The 18,003-nt window shown below is 37.0% G+C and overlaps 1 protein-coding gene across 1 annotated transcript; it reads right to left on the bottom strand.

Moving 5' to 3' along the window:
- Positions 1 to 85: 85 nt before the first annotated feature.
- LOC146472888 (putative cytosolic Fe-S cluster assembly factor v1g210509) lies at positions 86 to 17,281 on the bottom strand. The gene is made up of 22 exons (XM_085119129.1): positions 17,201 to 17,281; positions 17,086 to 17,127; positions 15,661 to 15,711; positions 15,307 to 15,368; positions 14,065 to 14,158; positions 13,566 to 13,661; positions 13,269 to 13,305; positions 12,368 to 12,422; positions 11,142 to 11,224; positions 10,962 to 11,016; positions 10,097 to 10,168; positions 9,198 to 9,319; positions 8,283 to 8,355; positions 8,135 to 8,186; positions 7,930 to 7,971; positions 7,773 to 7,847; positions 6,882 to 6,938; positions 6,695 to 6,764; positions 5,992 to 6,085; positions 4,706 to 4,750; positions 3,660 to 3,690; positions 86 to 3,195 (listed from the first exon to the last, which is right to left on the bottom strand). Exons 1-22 carry the CDS (start codon positions 17,264 to 17,266, stop codon positions 3,124 to 3,126), a joined length of 1,446 nt encoding a protein of 481 aa, XP_084975255.1. The 5' UTR covers positions 17,267 to 17,281; the 3' UTR covers positions 86 to 3,123.
- Between the last annotated feature and the right edge of the window lie 722 nt (positions 17,282 to 18,003).

Below are 18,003 nucleotides of genomic sequence, written 5' to 3'. Positions count from 1 at the left end.
TTAATAATTCATCAAAAGGTTTGGATATGTATTCCTAATTACCACCCCTTCTCGTGTTTGATACATTACTGTCATGTCATTAACTAATCGATAGCGATATTAGCCTAGAAAGAACATTTAGCCTTCACGGCTTAACAATAGAAAGTTAACTGTTTTTCCTGAAAGCTTCGATTGAACTGATCCACCAAGAAAATGTAATTCAATGATATATCTACTTCCTAAACACTTTCTATATGTCTATGTGATCAAAGACATCTATTGTATTAACACATTTCATGGTTAAATGTCGCTTGAAAAGGGAAATTTTATCATTTGTGAATGATAATCCTATCTTAAAGAACGAATTTTGCCAGTTTAGACTGGTATTGGTAAAGATGTATATCGAAGAACTGAAGCCACTTACTTGACACTTGTCACTGGAATGACAATATTTAACCGATTAAGCGTCAATTTGCGTGATAAAGATCTGCAAGCTGTCTGCCAATTTTACAAAACCCAAACGTTTGTGAATGAACATGTCTTGCTGAAATTTATTTGTATGTATTCCATCATACAGTATTCGTTCATACACTAATAAAAAAACTGAAGAAGAATGACATTCGTGAGTAGAACTGAGCCGGTTGCCATCGCAAAGAATGCGAAAAGATCGTATAAAGGTTACGTTGTATTTCGTGCAAATGATATTCTTTAAAAATTCACCATAGATTTAGATCTCAACTTGATTTTCGAAACACAGGACGAGTTTTAACGGTCCATTAATAGGGCTCCTTCCTCAAAATTCAAATTTAATTACAATGCTAAAAGATAATATTTAATTGGTGGAGTGGAAACCCCTCTATATTTTTTCAGAATGATTTAATTAAACAGTGTTTCAAGTAATATATCAAACACGAGAAGGTGTGTTTCATCAGATATCCAAACACTGAGAAGTAGGTTGAAAAAACGAGGAGCAGCCGAGTTTTTTTTAAACGACTTTTAAACGAGGTGTTTGGATATCTGACGAAACACACTTTCGTGTGTTTGATATGGCTTCTTAAATAATCAATAATTCTTGGAGAAATTTAAGGCTAAAGTTGGCAAAATTTTATGGTAATTGGTACCCTGCGAGCAGTGGCCCTTCGATCTTCCCGACTTAGCTAGGAAGATCGAAGGGCCTCTGCTCGCAGGGTAGGTAATTGGGAACACGTATCCGAACCATGGCCACAGTAGTGATTTTCTTTGTTTTCTATTGATGAATTATTAATAAGTTTGAGAATTACAATTTTAATGCTCCATTCGATTGATATGGATTTAATTTTAGTTTTTCCCTACTATATATACTGGTATCAAACAAGAATTCAACCAGTCAAAACCTGACTATTTAACGGGGAAATACAAGAGAGCTTCAGTCCAATCCATTGCAAAATATTAAAAAGAAACCACCTACTCGAGGCGGGCCAAGGGCAGGCATAGAAAGACAGAGGGAAAAAGAAGTAAGATTTCATTACTCAGTACAGCACCAACTGTTAAAGAAATACTTAATAACAATTTTCTTCAGGTTTTCTTTGCAACCGCTTAAATTTATGATACCACTACAAGGTCTTTACACATAAAATCCTTTAATATACAGCTGTCAATTCACGATGATGTTTGTTCAGTCTTTTCTATAGCTTGCTGAAAGTGGTAATGTCTCTTTTTGTCAATAGCACGGAGCAAAAAGAGGCATCAAAACGCTTCGGGCTACCAAGGCACTTACAAACGAATTATAAAATCGAGTTTTGATTATCATTTTCAATTAGAATAAATATTATGTATTTCTCTAAAAAAATTGCTTGCATTTAATATTCACACTAGAGGCCAATTTAAAAAAGCGTTTACATTTTTAACTAAAAATGGCCCAGCTTGTAAACTACAAGTCTATAAGTTTTAATAAATTGACCCCAGTTTTATATTATTTAGATCCATTGCAAAATATTAAAAAGAAACCACCTACTCGAGGCGGGCAAAGGGCAGACATAAACAGACAGAGGAAAAAGAAGTAAGATTGCATTACTCAGTACAGTACCAACTGTTAAAGAAATACTTTTAAAATACTAACTTTCTTCAGGTTTTCTTTGCAACCGTTTACATTTATGATACCACTACAAGGTCTTTACACATAAAATCCTTTAATATCCAGCTGTCAATTCACGATGATGTTTGTTCAGTCTTTTCTATAGCTTGCTTAAAGTGGTATTGTCTCTTTTTGTTAATAGCACGGAGCAAAAAGAGGCATCAAAACGCTTCGGGCTACCAAGGCACTGACGAACGAATTATTAAATCGAGTTTTGATTATCATTTTCAATTAGAATAAATATTATGTATTTCTCTAAAAAAAATATTGCTTGCATTTCATATTCACACCAGAGGCCAATTTAATAAAGCGTTTACATTTTTAACTAAAAATGGCCCAGCTTGTAAACTACAAGTGTATAAGTTTTATTAAATTGACCCCAGTTTTATACGATTTAGATACCTACTTTACACCCCACTGAGAACATTTTTCAACGACAATAAATACCCGCTTAAATCCGCGGCAATCATCGTCTGCTGAAGGTTTTCAAGAAATCCGTAACGAGTTTTTCGAAGGCCTGCAAATACATGCAGTGGCCTTCAATTGCTGTCACTCGCTTGACGCTCTCGCAGGAATACGAAGGGATACAAAAGGCGCATGTATTTGTAGCCTCCCACGAAGACGTCCTGTGGCTCGTCATGTAACGCACTCGTCCCAACGTTCCCTAATGTACTTGCCCAAAGAGTGTCTGCGAAGTTATTGGCTTATTGTCTCCATTCATTTCACCACTTGATCCATTTTCCTCCCCCCTCCCCGTCTCACCTCACTCCTAACGCTACAGTGCAGGACAGAGGAAACGCATTCCTGCTTGGGCAAATGCTGGTTCTAATAGTCTAGAGAAATTTGCGATTGATGATTCACGCTTAGGCCAATCAAACACAATCACGACACGTGTTAGCCCAAGCGATCACCGCGCTCCTGTTTAAAGGCCCCAATACTTTTGCTGACGTTTTGGGCACGATTCTTCACGTGCAATAAGTGACGTGGAGCTAGCTTGTGTTGCGTGACCACGCAACACAACGATTCTTCCGTCACCACTTTATGTTGAGCGCTGTGTTCAGCTTTTCCACCTCGTGGTATCTTGTGTGCAGTATCTCTCTTGCCTGAGTAAGTGAAAGAAATTTAAGACAAATGGATACTTAAAGGTTTTATACATTTTACCCTTTCCCTCCTGAAGGTAAAAAGCTGTGTTGACGGTTAATTTGAATTACTAGTTTCCTTCATATGTGGTAACCCCAGAACTTACACTTCAGGAAATGTAAAAAGCCCCGCCCCCTCCCCCCATATTCTGCCCCACTGTTATAAAAAGAGACCATGTAAACCATAGACCTGACCTGAAAACAACACATGAAAAAAATTAGAAACGTGAACTTCAACGTGAAACGTGAACTTGGTCTTATTTCAGTTTTTAAAATGCATCCTTTATAATTAATATAAATTGAACATCAGTTTGCTCTGCATATACTATAAATAGTTTTCGAGCGCGGTAGGTTAACGGAGCTTTCGAGAGACTGGTCCCAAACAACACGCCGGAATTTTATCGATATCTACAAGTCACTTGCCCTACCTTCTGTGAAGATTCTCCATCAAGCCACTCCCTAAAACGAACAAACAAACAAACAAAAAAACGACAAAAGTCAACAAACACACTGTTACAATAATTAACTGAGAAACAGCAACAGCATCTTCTTTAATATGACTACGACCTCACTGTTTATCCATATTTCAGACAACCTGTTTGGCCGCTTCAGTGATTCAAGAAAGTTTTGAGTGGAGAGAAGAAAACAAAACAAACAAACTTGACTTTTGTGTTAAACATCCAGTACATAAAAAAGTAGAAAAGCCGTTTTTTAGATGGGTCCCACCGACGCAATGTGTCGGCAGCTAAAATAATCGGTACAGTATCTATGCCTCGTGTGTTCATTTTGCTAAAGTGGTTTATACTGTCTCTCAAAAATAACAAGAACGTTTGTTGAACATAAACATGGAAGTGTGTGAACTACGAAACTTGTGTTTGTTTTATGTGATCTATTGATCTACCCAAACGGAAAGAAGCCAATTCGTAAAAGAATCCAGTCTAATCATGACTCAATGCACGTGAGTTTTCCTGCACTTGGAACGGGTTACATGTTGCTTTTCCTTCTACGTTCTGCCCGGTGAGTGGTTCGTTGGTTCATTAATAGTTATACGTCATTCATTACCAACTACTACAGACACTTCCAAGAATGCTTCTTTTCTCCTGCTATGCCTAGTTCACACTTTCGTGGGAACTTATTTCCTCAGTAAACAATGTTTCCTTAGCTAATTGTATGAAACGTCCGACTCTGTTATGTCTTTATAGTCTTATAGTCACCGTATGTTAAAATATCTAAATACAATGTCTTTACTAGTCTTACAGTCCTAACATATCTCCGAGGAGACCTCTCGGGGGTTTTTTGAGGTCTCCTCGCCACTTCTTACTTCTTCTTTTACTATTATTATTCACTGTAAACTTATTTAAGATCTTAGTCTATTATTCACTGTAACTTTCTATGAATGTATGTCGTGGTGAATAAAAAAAAAAAAAAAAAAAACAGTACAGGACGACAATTTTCGACCCCTGATGATACTCACTGGTATAACTTTTCCACCGCTGGATTCTCACTTGGTTTTCTTGTTCTAAGCAAACGAAAAACAATATATCGAAAAAATAATGATATGTCTTTCAAAAAATACAGTAACAAATGTATGCTAACGGATTAGTCGATTGCTTTTTTTTTTTTGACAAAGAAAATGTTAAAAAAGTAACTTTTGCCTTATAACGCGTGATCCACAACTCCGCCTCAATCACCAATCACTGCTTTCTTCTAAATCGTCTTGGGTTAACACGACAGACAACTGATAGTCTTACGGCTAATAAACCTGTGGCCCTCATATTCTGGATCGAATTGGAATGTTGGCTTTTGATTTGAGAAAAATCGAGATTACCCGGACAAAAAACCTCGCGGAGCAAGAGCGAGAACCAACAACAAACTCAATCCAAATATGATGCTGAGTCCGGGAATTGAACCTGGGCCACATTGGTGGGAGGCAAGTGTTCTCTCTTGTTATTCTGTAATATGAAGCGTCCAATGGAGTAATACCTCCCTCTGTCTGTAGAGAATGTTAGTCCCTTCCGGGATCATCCCCGGTACAAGAAAATATAAATCTGAGAGAATCGGTCAATGTTCAGATAAGTCATTCATATCGAACGTCAAAACATATAATCACGAGTGAGATTCACGCAAGTCTTCCAAGTTTAGATGCATCACAAAGGTATTGTTTCTGAACAACAGTCTATTATTTTGCTAACAACCGGCTATTGTTATTCCAACAGTAGACTCCTGCTAAGAGGCAACACGAAGGACATATCTTACCAGAAAAGGGGAAGGATCATGCAAATTTGCTGTCATTTCAAAACACAAAAATGTTTGTCTGTCAGCAGAAACAACGAAATAATTGTCAAGTTTGTTAAAAAATTATCACCCCAGTGTAATAAAACTGTCGATTAGTGCCTCTGGCCAGAGACAGAATAGGCCGGTATGGATTGGAACTTGAAAATGTTAAGCTAGTGTTTTTCAAGTTCTCGCATTTTTGTTTCCAAAATGCACTAGAACAGATCACGAGTTGTTCCTTTCAAGAATTGAGTTGATTTCTTTCCTCTCGTCATTCTAGAATTATTTGGCAGCTGATTGAAGGTCTTATTTCATCATTTTTAACAAAAGATATAAAAAAAACCCATGATACTTCCCCTTTGAGAGGCCTTGGTGAATCTGGCCTTAGGATTACAATCTTAAAACGTTTTCGATCGCAACTCCCACGGACCAGTCCGAGTTTGTTTACTGGGCAACCATATTGAACAAAAATGGTGTTAAAATCACCTGAGTGAATTGTAAAGTTCATCCAGTCTATTTATCACTTCTTTTGATGTCTCCCCCTCACCAGGCCTTATCTGACCACCTCCGTTGAGACAGCCTGGAATCAAAATAAAAACTTGAAATACTTCATGTAATAGACATCATGATTACTTCTGTAATGACGTTCACGTTTTCAAATCTTTTACTGACTTTTACCTTATCTAGACTGGGGGAGGGGGAGTGGGGGCGGATTTTGCCCGCCGCGACTTTGAACCTAAATAACTTTTCTAATATTTGTGCAAACTTAATAAAAACTTCAGGAATTTTTCAAAATTTATCAAGAAAAAAATTGCTGTGGTCGGTTAGTGTCCATTGATTATGATTTTACCATGGCAACAAATATTTGACAGGCAGTTTTTCAAAAATGTACCCTGCTAGCAGAGGTTTCTTTCTGGCTATTCTTTTAGCATGTATGAAGTCGTTCGCGTCTCTTGTATATCGCGTAGTCGGCTTGTTTACTTCCAAGCCAACTACGCGAAATGCTAGAGACGCGAAAGACTTCAAACATGCTAGATGACTTGCCAGAAAGAAACTTCTGCTAGCAGGGTACAGAAAATGAAAAATCCCTTTTTGAAATGAAGAAAAATTAGAGTGCGAGAAAGGGCGGGCCGCGCGAGGAAGGGATTTCATGGGCCTGTCATGCAGGCCAATAAGAACTTAATCTTACCTGATGGACAAGCCATTACTTCCACAAAATGGTAAGGAGATTTACCCCGCTTGATTTTCTGAACAAGATTCTACAAACAAAACACAATTAGCCAACAATAATTGTTAATTAGTACGTTCACAGTGTTTTACTGTACGATTTTACTAACACAGCAGTTTACACTATATTGAAACAGAAGCAAACGAACCTGAATGTTTCTAAACCCATAAGCCGCTGCAAATTTGAGGGCATCTTGTCCATCCACCTTCGGTGAGAAAAACAAGGAGACTGTGTTAAGTGGCACACAATATTGAAACAAGTGGTAATGGTTAAGTTGTCTCATGGTTAATTCTTTTAATCAGTATTTACCTTTATTATTTTTGTGTCACTCTTAAATCAGAGTTTAAATAAAGTTTATGATGATGTGTAGGCTGTTCATATATGTGCTATGTGACTCTCATAAGACCTTTAAGCAGTGAGTCTGTACATTTGTGGACGTACTTGTCAAAGGAGTCAGAGAATTTAAACCTTCGGTGCCACTTTCAAATGTTAGGTCACGTGATTTAACACTTGTCGCCTTTGAACTCCAATGTCCAAAGTCATACGCTGTTTGCTCATAAATTAATCATTCAACAGGTTCGAAGCCTTTGCGAATAAAACAAACATACTTCTAAACACTTTCAACTGATGAAAACGTTGCATATAAATAAAGGATGATTGATTGATTTGGGCCAGAAATGCATTTGGCTAAAAGAACGACGATGAGGACTCAGCTACAAAGGGGGTGGGCTGGACTCAGACTACTTAGAGTAGAGACCGTGCTTTGTAAGAATCAATCAGCCATGCAAGCTACGGTACAGAGAACCAATAATTGTTTTACAAACATATAGCCATATATACTACATAGAGTAACCCTTTCCCCTTTAAGCAAGCTAAACGTTAGTGGTTGAGTTGGTGGCTGACTTTATCCTCAGAGACGGTCCCCCCCCCCCCCCCCCCACCCTCCCTGAGTTACTCTGTGTCCTCTCCGCTCCAAAACCTAACTGGAACTATGGTATTAGGATTTGAATAAATGGTAGACAACAAAACGGCAATTTACCTGCAGGGTAACTTCCTTAAAGTCCTTGTTTCGGAGCGTCTTGTACGTTATGTCATTTACCGTTTTGCCAAACAACTGCGAGAAATAATGGACGAGTCATTTCACTGCTAAATGATTTTCGTCATACGTTTAATAACAAAAATTGAATGAGACTTGCCTCTTTAGCTGCAAATGTGAAGATGTGCTCCAAGTAACCTCCCTGAAATGATCGAGCGAGACAAGTTTTGTAATCTTTTCTTTATTGCAAATTAAACCTTTGTTGTAAAATCACCACGACACCTCCACAGTCAGCAGAAACAGAATTTGAAGGTGCATGTATTACAAAACCAAAAAAAACCAACAGCATGTTCAGAAGCACCTACCGAGCCACCTCCAGAATGGCTGACCAGTTCATCTCCATCAATACTTGTAAATCTAAACACGGAAAATATAGACAGAAAAATCATAAACTGGAGCTCGGAACTTCAAACAAGAAAAAACAAAACCACAAAGAAATAATACTGAACTCACAGTCCATCCATTTGCCCACTTTCCAGCTCGGTGAAGTTCACACCTTTTTCCTCGAACATTTTTTCAAGTTCAACTGCAAATGCGAAACACAACAGCAGAACATTTAGGTGACAAAAAAAAAAAAAAAAAAGATTTCTTGTACCTTAGTTTAAAATAAACAATACTGAACTCTTTAGAGGGTTACACGTGAAAGTACTTATAAACTGATAAACGTGTGGCCATTACGATTATACAACAAAAATGAAAACTACAAAATAAATCTTATGCGACATCCTAAATCTAAACATCTTAAAACATTATTAAAATGTTAAAACATTATCAAAAAGGCAATAAAAAAGAGCTATATATCTAAAAGTCTCTGATCATTTTTCTGTTTCTCCAATAAGTACCTAAAAATGTTCTTTTAAAATGCTCCACGGTTTTCGCTTCCTTTAAAAATGTCTTGAGGTTGTTCCAGTCTATTGTTCATCTAACGGTAAACGAGTGGCCTCTTCTGTATTGTTTACATAACGACATGAGTTTCTCTGATTATTGATTATTTTCCCGACTTACGATGTACCACGTCAAATTTATCACCTTTTTTTAGCTTAGCCTCTTTTAACAAACCACTCTACAGCTAAGGATCATGAAAAGTTGTAGCGGATACTTGTCATGCTTGTAAACACTTTGTGTGACAGATAACTCGAACTGGATTTCATAAAATTAATCAGAGATTACAGAAGGCCTAGCTCCCACCAGTCTCCTGTAGCTCAGTGGTAGAGCATCCGAAGTAGTAATCGGATAGTCATAGGATCGACTCTTGTTGAGAGAACTCGAATTTTCTTTTCCCAAGTATGCCTGCATCACTGACTGAAAAAAATTTAAACCTCTTCCAGATATGAGAGTGGCTGCTCGCATTTCTTTCCACTAACTTACCCGTTGAAATAACACAATCCACATCCCTGGTTCTGTAAATGTCATTATAAAAATCTTCTCTGGAGGCTTCGAGCTTCTTATCATAACAGGGCATGATAGTTACATGGTACATGTCATCCGGCCTGATAAGAAATAAAAACATTGAAGCATTTTACGGAACCAACATCAGGGTCGAGAAATGAAGTTTGCTTGAACATAAATATATATAAAAAACAACAACAACAACAACAACACACCATCAATATCTTGTCTTGTCGTTGAATAGAACATAGAACACCAATTTAGTTGTTGAAGCTCTCAATCAGTGCTAGACAAATACATTATACATTATTTCAACTTCAAATAAAGTTGAAATAATGTGTTCTTCTCTGATGAAATTAGATGGCCCCAATAATAACACTATAATACCATATGTCTATACGAAAAAAGGTATTCGTTTCCATTTCTCAAGAACTGACTAGGTTTACACAATGTCGTATTCCTTATCGCCATCGTACTGATGAACACGGGAACAGAACCCCCTTATTAGTTAGAGAACTGAGTGAATAGAGCCCCAGCTAGGCAAGGAACATCATTTTGGGGTTTAGCACTGATTCCAAAACGGTTAGCTTTCGTTCATTGTGATGGGTAACTCTAGATAAAAACATTAAAAAATACAATCTTCTGCAGCTAGTCCTCGTTGGTGTATTTGTTATGAAAAGAAGAAATGAAGCAAACGACTCGGGTTCGAGGCTTAAACTATTCTGTTTGTCTTTTCTTTGTTTTCCTCTTAAGTTGAAATAAGTTTCACTTCATGTAATATGAAGAGAATTTCCAAGGTCAGTTTGAGAGATGTAAATGAGTCGGAGTGCTAGTGTTAACCTACGAAAAAGGAAAAAAAGGAACAAAGAAAGATATACCTTTTCCCTAATGATGCAGCCAAATAATTCTTGACTAATGAACCCATTATTTGTTGAGGAGATTTTGTTGTGCTACAGTAAGATAATGAACAAAAGACAATTAAATAAATGTATGTCATAAAGATGTAAACCTGGTATAAGACTTTATATTAATCAGTTCTTTTCTTTTTTTATGAGAAATGTGAAACAATATGTGATGACCAGAATCGTCTGCCTCCTAAACGTACCACAAAAAAGTCGTAGTAACTAATTTCAAGTTGTTGATGTTTTGCAATTGATTTTAAAATGTCGTCAATGAATTGATGATTGTAACAGTGGCTTGTACATACTCTTTTTCATACTTATTTGTTTTTCTTGGTGCTTTAGTTACAAAGTATACTAAATAGAGCTAAATTACTTCTGAAGCCAACTGTCTACACTGATGCAATTTTTTTCCTGTTGGATCATACCAAAATGTAAAAGCAAAGTAATTTATTTAATGTGAATGGCACTGGGCGTGCTTGCATACAGCTATTTCAATTAAGGTTGCCGGATCAAACTAAAGCTAAAAGACAAGACCACAATGTTTTGTGGGATTATTTTTTTGAATAATTTTATCAAAATCATCCCTGCACGTGCAGGTCATTGTACTGCTAATTACAACCTATTGTTTTCTCCAGGCACGACTGATTTTGATGAATTTATTCATAAAAATCCCACGTAAACTTTCGGTCTTGTCTTTTAGCTTCATGCTTTCATCCGACAACGTTAATTGAAATAGCTGTATATCTCACGAGCTAGAGGCTACAGTGCTTGAAATAATCCAGACCAAGCGATTTGGAACTTGATGAAAAAAATGAAAAGAGTAACATGAGCACACCCTTACCTGATGTAAGGTAAAATGTAGCTTCCATGAGTCTTTTCTGCATAACATACCCAACCTAACAACATAGGTAAAGACACAGGTAATTGAAGGACTGGCTACGAAACCTTGTCATCAACCAAGTACATGTACCATCTACCAAAGGCATGACATTGCTATGACGAAGCCATCATTAATTCTTACCTGGACAAGCAGATGCCAACATGGGGATGTTATTCTTCTCCCCTGCTTGATGATTCTTTAATCTTTGAACAAACTCTCTCTGACTAGAAAAGAACAATCAGATTGATTGCAAATGCGTCTTTCTTAACTTTATGAAGATCATCATCACCGTAAACTTTATTTAAACTCAATTTTGAAGTAGCTATACAGGCTAGTGTCTCTGATGTTTCCAACAGAATGATAGCTACTATTACTATTTTAATTAATTAAAATAAGTGACAAATAGAGTGATTGGAGTGGAGATTTACAAAAAACGTGATTGATTACAATAAGTGTCAAAATGTGTAACCGTTTTAATATAAATGTGACAGGTGTTCACTATAATAAATTAATAACCAATTAACGGGTATGGTTCTCTGGTAGAACATTGAGTGCAAATCAATGAGGGGATACCATCGTTGAGACCATGTAAGAATCAGGTCTATGCATGCCACCTTCTGAATTTGAAAACTTTCCTTGTAACAATTTTGGTAAAACTTGTGCAGTGCAGGAATACTTTGGGGGTGAGTAAATGCTCAGTATTTTCTTCTGTGGAATGCCTTGCCTCCATTTTGGATTATGATGAGAAGAAGACTATGTTTGACAATCCAGGATGGCTGCCCAATGGACGAGCAATTCGTCCAGCACTTAGCCAAGCACAAAAAAAGCCTGCACTGAAAGCTACTACAATGTTATTTTGACATTCAGAAAGCCCCTATCAGAATAAATTATTTGTTTTAACCAGTAAAGAAATATAATATATATCATTCAGAAATGAAAAATGTAAAGATTATAGAAAGGGCCACTTTTATATAGGTGAGCCACTCAGAACCTGTTTTAATTTGTTGACTCTAGGCAGCACCTTGCCTCAGTACAGCAGGTTTAACACTTCTTCTGTATCTTCCTGACTATCGCCAAATCACTGTCCAGTTTGAAAAACAAGAGATTTGCTGTCCTCTTCTAACTTTTTGCATTAGTGTAGCAAGTTAGGCAGCACCCGGCCTTGACATTTGTGATCATTTCACTACTTTTGTGTCACTGTTTCACATCCTTGTTGCAAAGTTTAAAACATATTTAACAGGGCCTCGTGGTGAAATAAAGTTTCTTACAATGTACAAGAGCAATGTAACTAGTTATAGTCACAAAATAGGAAATTTATGAGAACATTTAAGGACAGTAAACAAAAACATGGTCAGATCTTTACCAACCTTTCTGCCAGACTAAAATCCCTGGAAAAGGTAGTGTCAAAAACATGGTGAACACCTGAAATTTCAGTGAGGTTAAAATAATTATTATTAATTTTCTTTGGGTATTCAGTTAGTGCAGTGTTTTTGTTTTTTTTTTCGAAATCCAGATGAAATCCAAATGATTTAAATATTCAATTTATGATAATTACTGAAATTATCAGTGACATACATGTAATTGATGACCAGAGAAATAGTGATGCTGAATGGTAGCAGGCAGCCTTTAAGACTGGCTGGCTTCATTATCAGAGCAATGAAGCTGAACTTAGGACTAATGTGTTTGGGTGTGAGTACATGATACGGGGACAACTTATATTCTGCTAACAAACTTTATACAGTGTTTACAGCTTTACATATTAAACACTATTATGGAGCCACTCTACCAAGTTTCATTTTCTTCAAAAGGAATGTGAAGCAAACAGTTGTACCACAATTACATGACAACGGAATGGATTTTGGGCAAGATTGTTGCACAGCTCCAAACATTAATTACAAGTATGTATACATTTTGCAAATCAAACTCTATTCAATGTATGGGGCTGTGTGGAAATCTTTTCTTTTCAATTCTTGTACTGGGATGAGAATCGTAATCCAGTATGGGTACTGAGGTGAACTGGCAGCAATGGCTCATACCAATATGAGATTTTGGACTCGCATTGTGTAAAAAATTAAAGAACAAAGAGAGGGAGGCAAGATCAACATGTCTTGGTTTGAAGTTGTATGGGTATCATGTTAACACCCCCTCAAAAAACCAGGTATCCAAAACAGAGAATGGACTTAAAACCACATACTACTGTGCCATGTGTCATCTTCAATAGTCTCCCACATTTGACAAAACCTTAGGTATGTTACTTTCCCCTCTTACCTAAATCTTTAAAAAACTTTGTCAATTTATTTGCTGTCTGAAAAAAGGAAAGGAATACAGTTTGGTGTCACAAATGCCAAGGACAACCAGAGTAAGAAACTACCATAGCAAATTGTTGTTGCTGTTGTAGCAGTGATCTTAACTGAATCTGTACTTAATTAAGAGACTTTGGATCCCTAGGCTCTGACCTGACTATCTACTTCTGAGTCTCTGAGAATGTTGTAGTGCCTATCAGAGAGTTGATAAGTAGACTGATGTAAAAGAAGTCCAAAAGACTTAAAATTAATCTAAGCTTACCTCAGTTATACTTAATCTGAACTTAGCTGCCACTGATGCACGTGACTGTGGGGACACTGATGCTACGATCACCTTCTGTCCTGCTGATGTTCCTTCCTAGAAAAAAATGAAAAGACATTAATACAGAAACCATAAAAATATTAATAAATATTGTCACCTGCTGCCTGATTAGCAGAGTCATCGGACTCAGTGTGGTTACCCATGCTATCTGCATCACCCATCGAAACGTTTGCCCACTTTTATTACCATAATTGTTTTGTTCATTTATTTATTAACATTTGGCCTTAAATTCTGAATTCAGCAGATTAGCTAGCTGATAACTTTGCTAACCTTAAGCAACTTTTGTATTGAACAAAGCCTTCAATTTATAATGAGTGAAGGTGTCATAGACCTTTGCAGTCAGATATCTTTAGCTGCTCTTTGCATAACTATCAACTTCACAGACCAAAAGGAGTCGGCTTAGCAGGGGTTCCTATTATAATTAAAGGGTCTACTGTACCTCAGCAAGCTTTTTGTTGTTTGCTATAATCTTGTACAATTCTTCCTGACTTTGCTGGGTTATCAGCACACTCTCTGCGGATGTTATACAGCCACTAGAAACAAGACGTTTACGATCATTCATGTGCACATTCATTTGGATGGAGGACACAGTCAGAGATCCTTGTCACCCCAGGGGGGGTAATCTGGATTTCAAGTGACGGGGATGATCGAATGGGGGCAAAAATCAAAACTCAAAAAAATCCCTAGGGCTTCCAACAAAACCCAAAAAAATCCCTGGACCAAAAATTAACCCCCAAAAAATCCCATGCCGAATTTCTAAGCCTTAAAAATTTTCAGAAAGCATTAAATGATATAACACGAAAAATAAAAACATTAGAAATTGAATGTTTGTGTTTGCTTATTCATCATACCATCTGAAGTTGTCTTTTCCTTATCTGCAAGTCAGTAATTCTAACAACACTCGAGACAACCAAGAACATCTTCTGTTTCAACAATAACATTATGCAGAATGACAACGCAGCCGGGATATGTGGGCACTACCACGAATCTTCAGATTGTTTTGAATACCCCAAAAAATCCCTTCTTAAATCAAGCCACCCAAAAGAATACTTGCCAAATTTTCCTACCCAAAAAAATCCCAAAATCGAAAATTTCAAACCCGAAAAAAACCCTTCAAGCATCCCCATCACTTGAAATCCGGAGTACCCCCCCCCCCCCCTTCCTCCTGGGCTTGTCACCTTGCCATGCTGGTGAGGCTTGTGCATCTTAGGGCATCGTGATCCATACTAGTGCAATTGCATGTTGAAAAGTCTCTGTTTTACTCTTGCCAAAAACATGGCAAAATATTTTCATCCACATTTATTTAGTGTTTTCATCTCACTTTAACCTATCCACACTAAAATGATGAAAACAACTGGGACCTGAGGTTACACATGGGTATATATATGTATGCTTGGATTTGGACTGAAGCCTATATCATGTGACAATTGTGTAAATAACGGCCTATGTCATTTAGGTGGTTTGGTAACAGGCTAAAACGCCAAGTCCAGGCAGCAAACCCTTAAGATATCTGCCATTTATACTTGCTTTTTCTTAAAATTACTGTCACGACACTCTTTTTGAAGTTTGCACTTTTCCGAATCAATGTATAACAAATTATTTCCAAAAGGTCTTGACAGCAGGAAGCAAGTTAAGTTTCTGTTAATAGAATATTTATTATAATTGATATTAATATACATACCTACAAGCCAAGCAATCATTGAGTGTTATCTGGGCTCTTTGTAGTTTGGTCCTCTCACCACCCTTAACAAAGAATGTAATTTTAATTAGCATCATAGTACATAGACACCTCTGTGAGAAATACAAAACACCACACTCACATCTGCAACCACAAACTATTGAATGACATGAGGACAGTAACACTGGAAACATGACACATCATGTTTCAATTTTTTAGTACTGTTTCTTTCTTCAGAGCATTCACTTTCAAACAGTGACTGATCCCAGACTCCAGACTCATCCAGGTTGGAAAAACACGCACATGTAAGTATTTAAAATAATAATGTAGTATTATTGGTTGTGAAATCATGTTTACCTCTGACAACTGAACATAACTACCATCATCTTCAATCTTGATTTTTGCCAACTGCCCAACATAACAAATCAGAGAGGAAAACAAATACAATTTATATATACATAAATGTATGTTGTTAAATTTATAAAACCAGCAAGCAATACCATGTTATATGCATCTGCTATATAGAAATGGTTCTACCTGCAGTATGGGAATTTTAGAAGATCCACTGATGATGTAATGAACACTGGCTATGATACATTACCTTTCAGAACTTTAAATAGTACTGTATGATGAGTGGCTTCCAAAGACACCTTCACAAGCTCAAAATAAATTATTCTAAAATGTGCCATTTATTTAACAAATCGACGGCAGTTTTCTATGGTCTATACTCTTATAGACCATAAAATGACGTCAAAAAATGTTCAAACCACGAGCCGCAGGCGAGTGGTTTCACTGCCAAGTTTTGGACATTTTATGGCGTCATTTTATGGTCTATAAGAGTATAGACCATAGAAAACTGCCGTCGATTTGTTTTTTACAATAACATGGAAAAAGTACGAGCGGAATTGGCTATTTTTTTCGTTGAGAAAGCGCGCGCGTTACATCTGACATCATTTTTATTGTCTGTACTCTTATAGACAATAGCTACGAGCCAATCAGCGCGCGAGAATTTGGACAGTTATTGTAAAAAGAAATATAGACATCTGTATTTGCCAATCACATGAGTGTCATCATTTTCTGTGGCCACACCATCATCATCATCATCATTATGAATAATAGTAATAATAATAATAATAATGATAACAATAATACTATTGGAATACAGATAAATCGATAATGATAAAAGTGGCTGATCAGAGTTCCAAAGAAGGACAATGGACTAAGAAGGCAAGTGGTAAATAGCCATCAGATCCAATGGCCCTGTTTCTGCTCTTTTACTTCCTATATATATTAGAGGTTGTTGTTGTCCTCTACAACAGCAGTCACTTTGCCTTTCCTCAAGCCATTGAATCCCCAGCCTTAACCTGCCAGATAATGGACATCACCCCATGTCATATGACAATGACCTGGCTGGGTCATGTGACAAATGCTATTGAACAGTTCACTTGAGAAAGGTAATGAAAGCTTTGAATTTCAGAATTTTAGAATCAGGGAAAGTGGATAATTTCTTTTAATAAATGAGATCAATCTCTTGCTAACAATATGACGTAACATAAGAGAATCTAAATGTACTGTCAGCTGGTACAAAATCTTGTATCTTTCTCAAGTGAAATCTAAGGGATCCTCTACGATGATAAAAGAGCCCCTTTGAAATACACTACACTGCAATAAATCAGGAAGCAAGACACAGAACTAAATATTCCTCCATCCAACTGAGGAATATTTCAGGGCATAAATTTTGTTGAATTGTGACTCAGCTTTTTTACACATCATTAAGCTTACCTGGCCTGGTTTCTTCTCCACTTTCACTGGCTTGATGCATTCCTGTAATTGTATGAACGTCATAGTTAATAGAAATATTTTAACCTCTTTATGGAGTAGATAACATTACACCAACCTGTGAAGGAGTGATGAAATCATCCAAATCTGTCAGCTGTAAAGCTCCACTAAAACCAGCCGCCATTTTGTTTCACTTGGGAGGTACGTGGTGTATGGGGACATATAGTGTACCTACATGTATTACCACTGAACGATCGCGGGCTTTCTCTTGCCCCAGGCTCTTTTGATTTCTATTTTTAACTCGGTTACGTTGTCAACAAGACTGAAAGGACTTGTTCGAAGCAAAAACAAGACGAGTATTTAGTATTAAGATATAAATGTACAGTAAATGTCTACCAAGAACACAACAGCGACATCTCATGTTGTAAATTAATATATTAAACAAAACATAAATTGTCAAAAAAAAAGGGCTCAGAAGAATTTGTTGTTGTTAATGTTCAGTTGCACTGTCATTTTCGTCAACATCCTCCGACACGTTTGCTATTGGCATCATTATCAACATAATTTTCGTCGACGTCATCATCATCATCATCATCATCATCATCATCATCATTATCATCATCGACAATCTAATTTGCTTGATCAGTGTTGTCAGTTGAGCTGCTTGATAGTACCGTGCTGCCTTGTTAAACAGTCCCTCTGTTAAAAGCAGAACGGATCTATGGCAACTGTTTCTTTGATATGTACCACTTATTCTATGGACCAATGGGCTCTGTACTTCAGTCAGAGCGGATTTGCTCTGACGAGGGGCTAACGCTCGAAACGTCAGCACTCGAATTATTGTAGCCGCTTTTCGCCATCACGAGCTCACGTCCCTCTTACATCTCTATTTACAACCTCTTCCCCAGATGACCCGGCCCT

This window comes from Pavona decussata, unplaced genomic scaffold, assembly GCF_977016875.1.
Source record: "Pavona decussata unplaced genomic scaffold, jaPavDecu1.1 SCAFFOLD_96, whole genome shotgun sequence".
Classification (NCBI taxonomy): Eukaryota; Metazoa; Cnidaria; class Anthozoa; order Scleractinia; family Agariciidae; genus Pavona; species Pavona decussata.
The sequence above is the reverse complement of the archived record's forward strand: the minus strand, read 5'-3'. Positions and strand labels throughout refer to the sequence as shown.

Excerpts from the sequence above, each read along its gene's own strand:
- LOC146472888 (XM_085119129.1), bottom strand. The coding sequence starts at position 17,266 with ATGGCGGCTGGTTTTAGTGGAGCTTTACAGCTGACAGATTTGGATGAT. Across the intron at positions 11,017-11,141 it reads GTTGGCATCTGCTTGTCCAG|GTTGGGTATGTTATGCAGAA; the intron begins GTAAGAATTAAT and ends CTATGTTGTTAG. Across the intron at positions 8,187-8,282 it reads AGTGGGCAAATGGATGGACT|ATTTACAAGTATTGATGGAG; the intron begins GTGAGTTCAGTA and ends TTCCGTGTTTAG.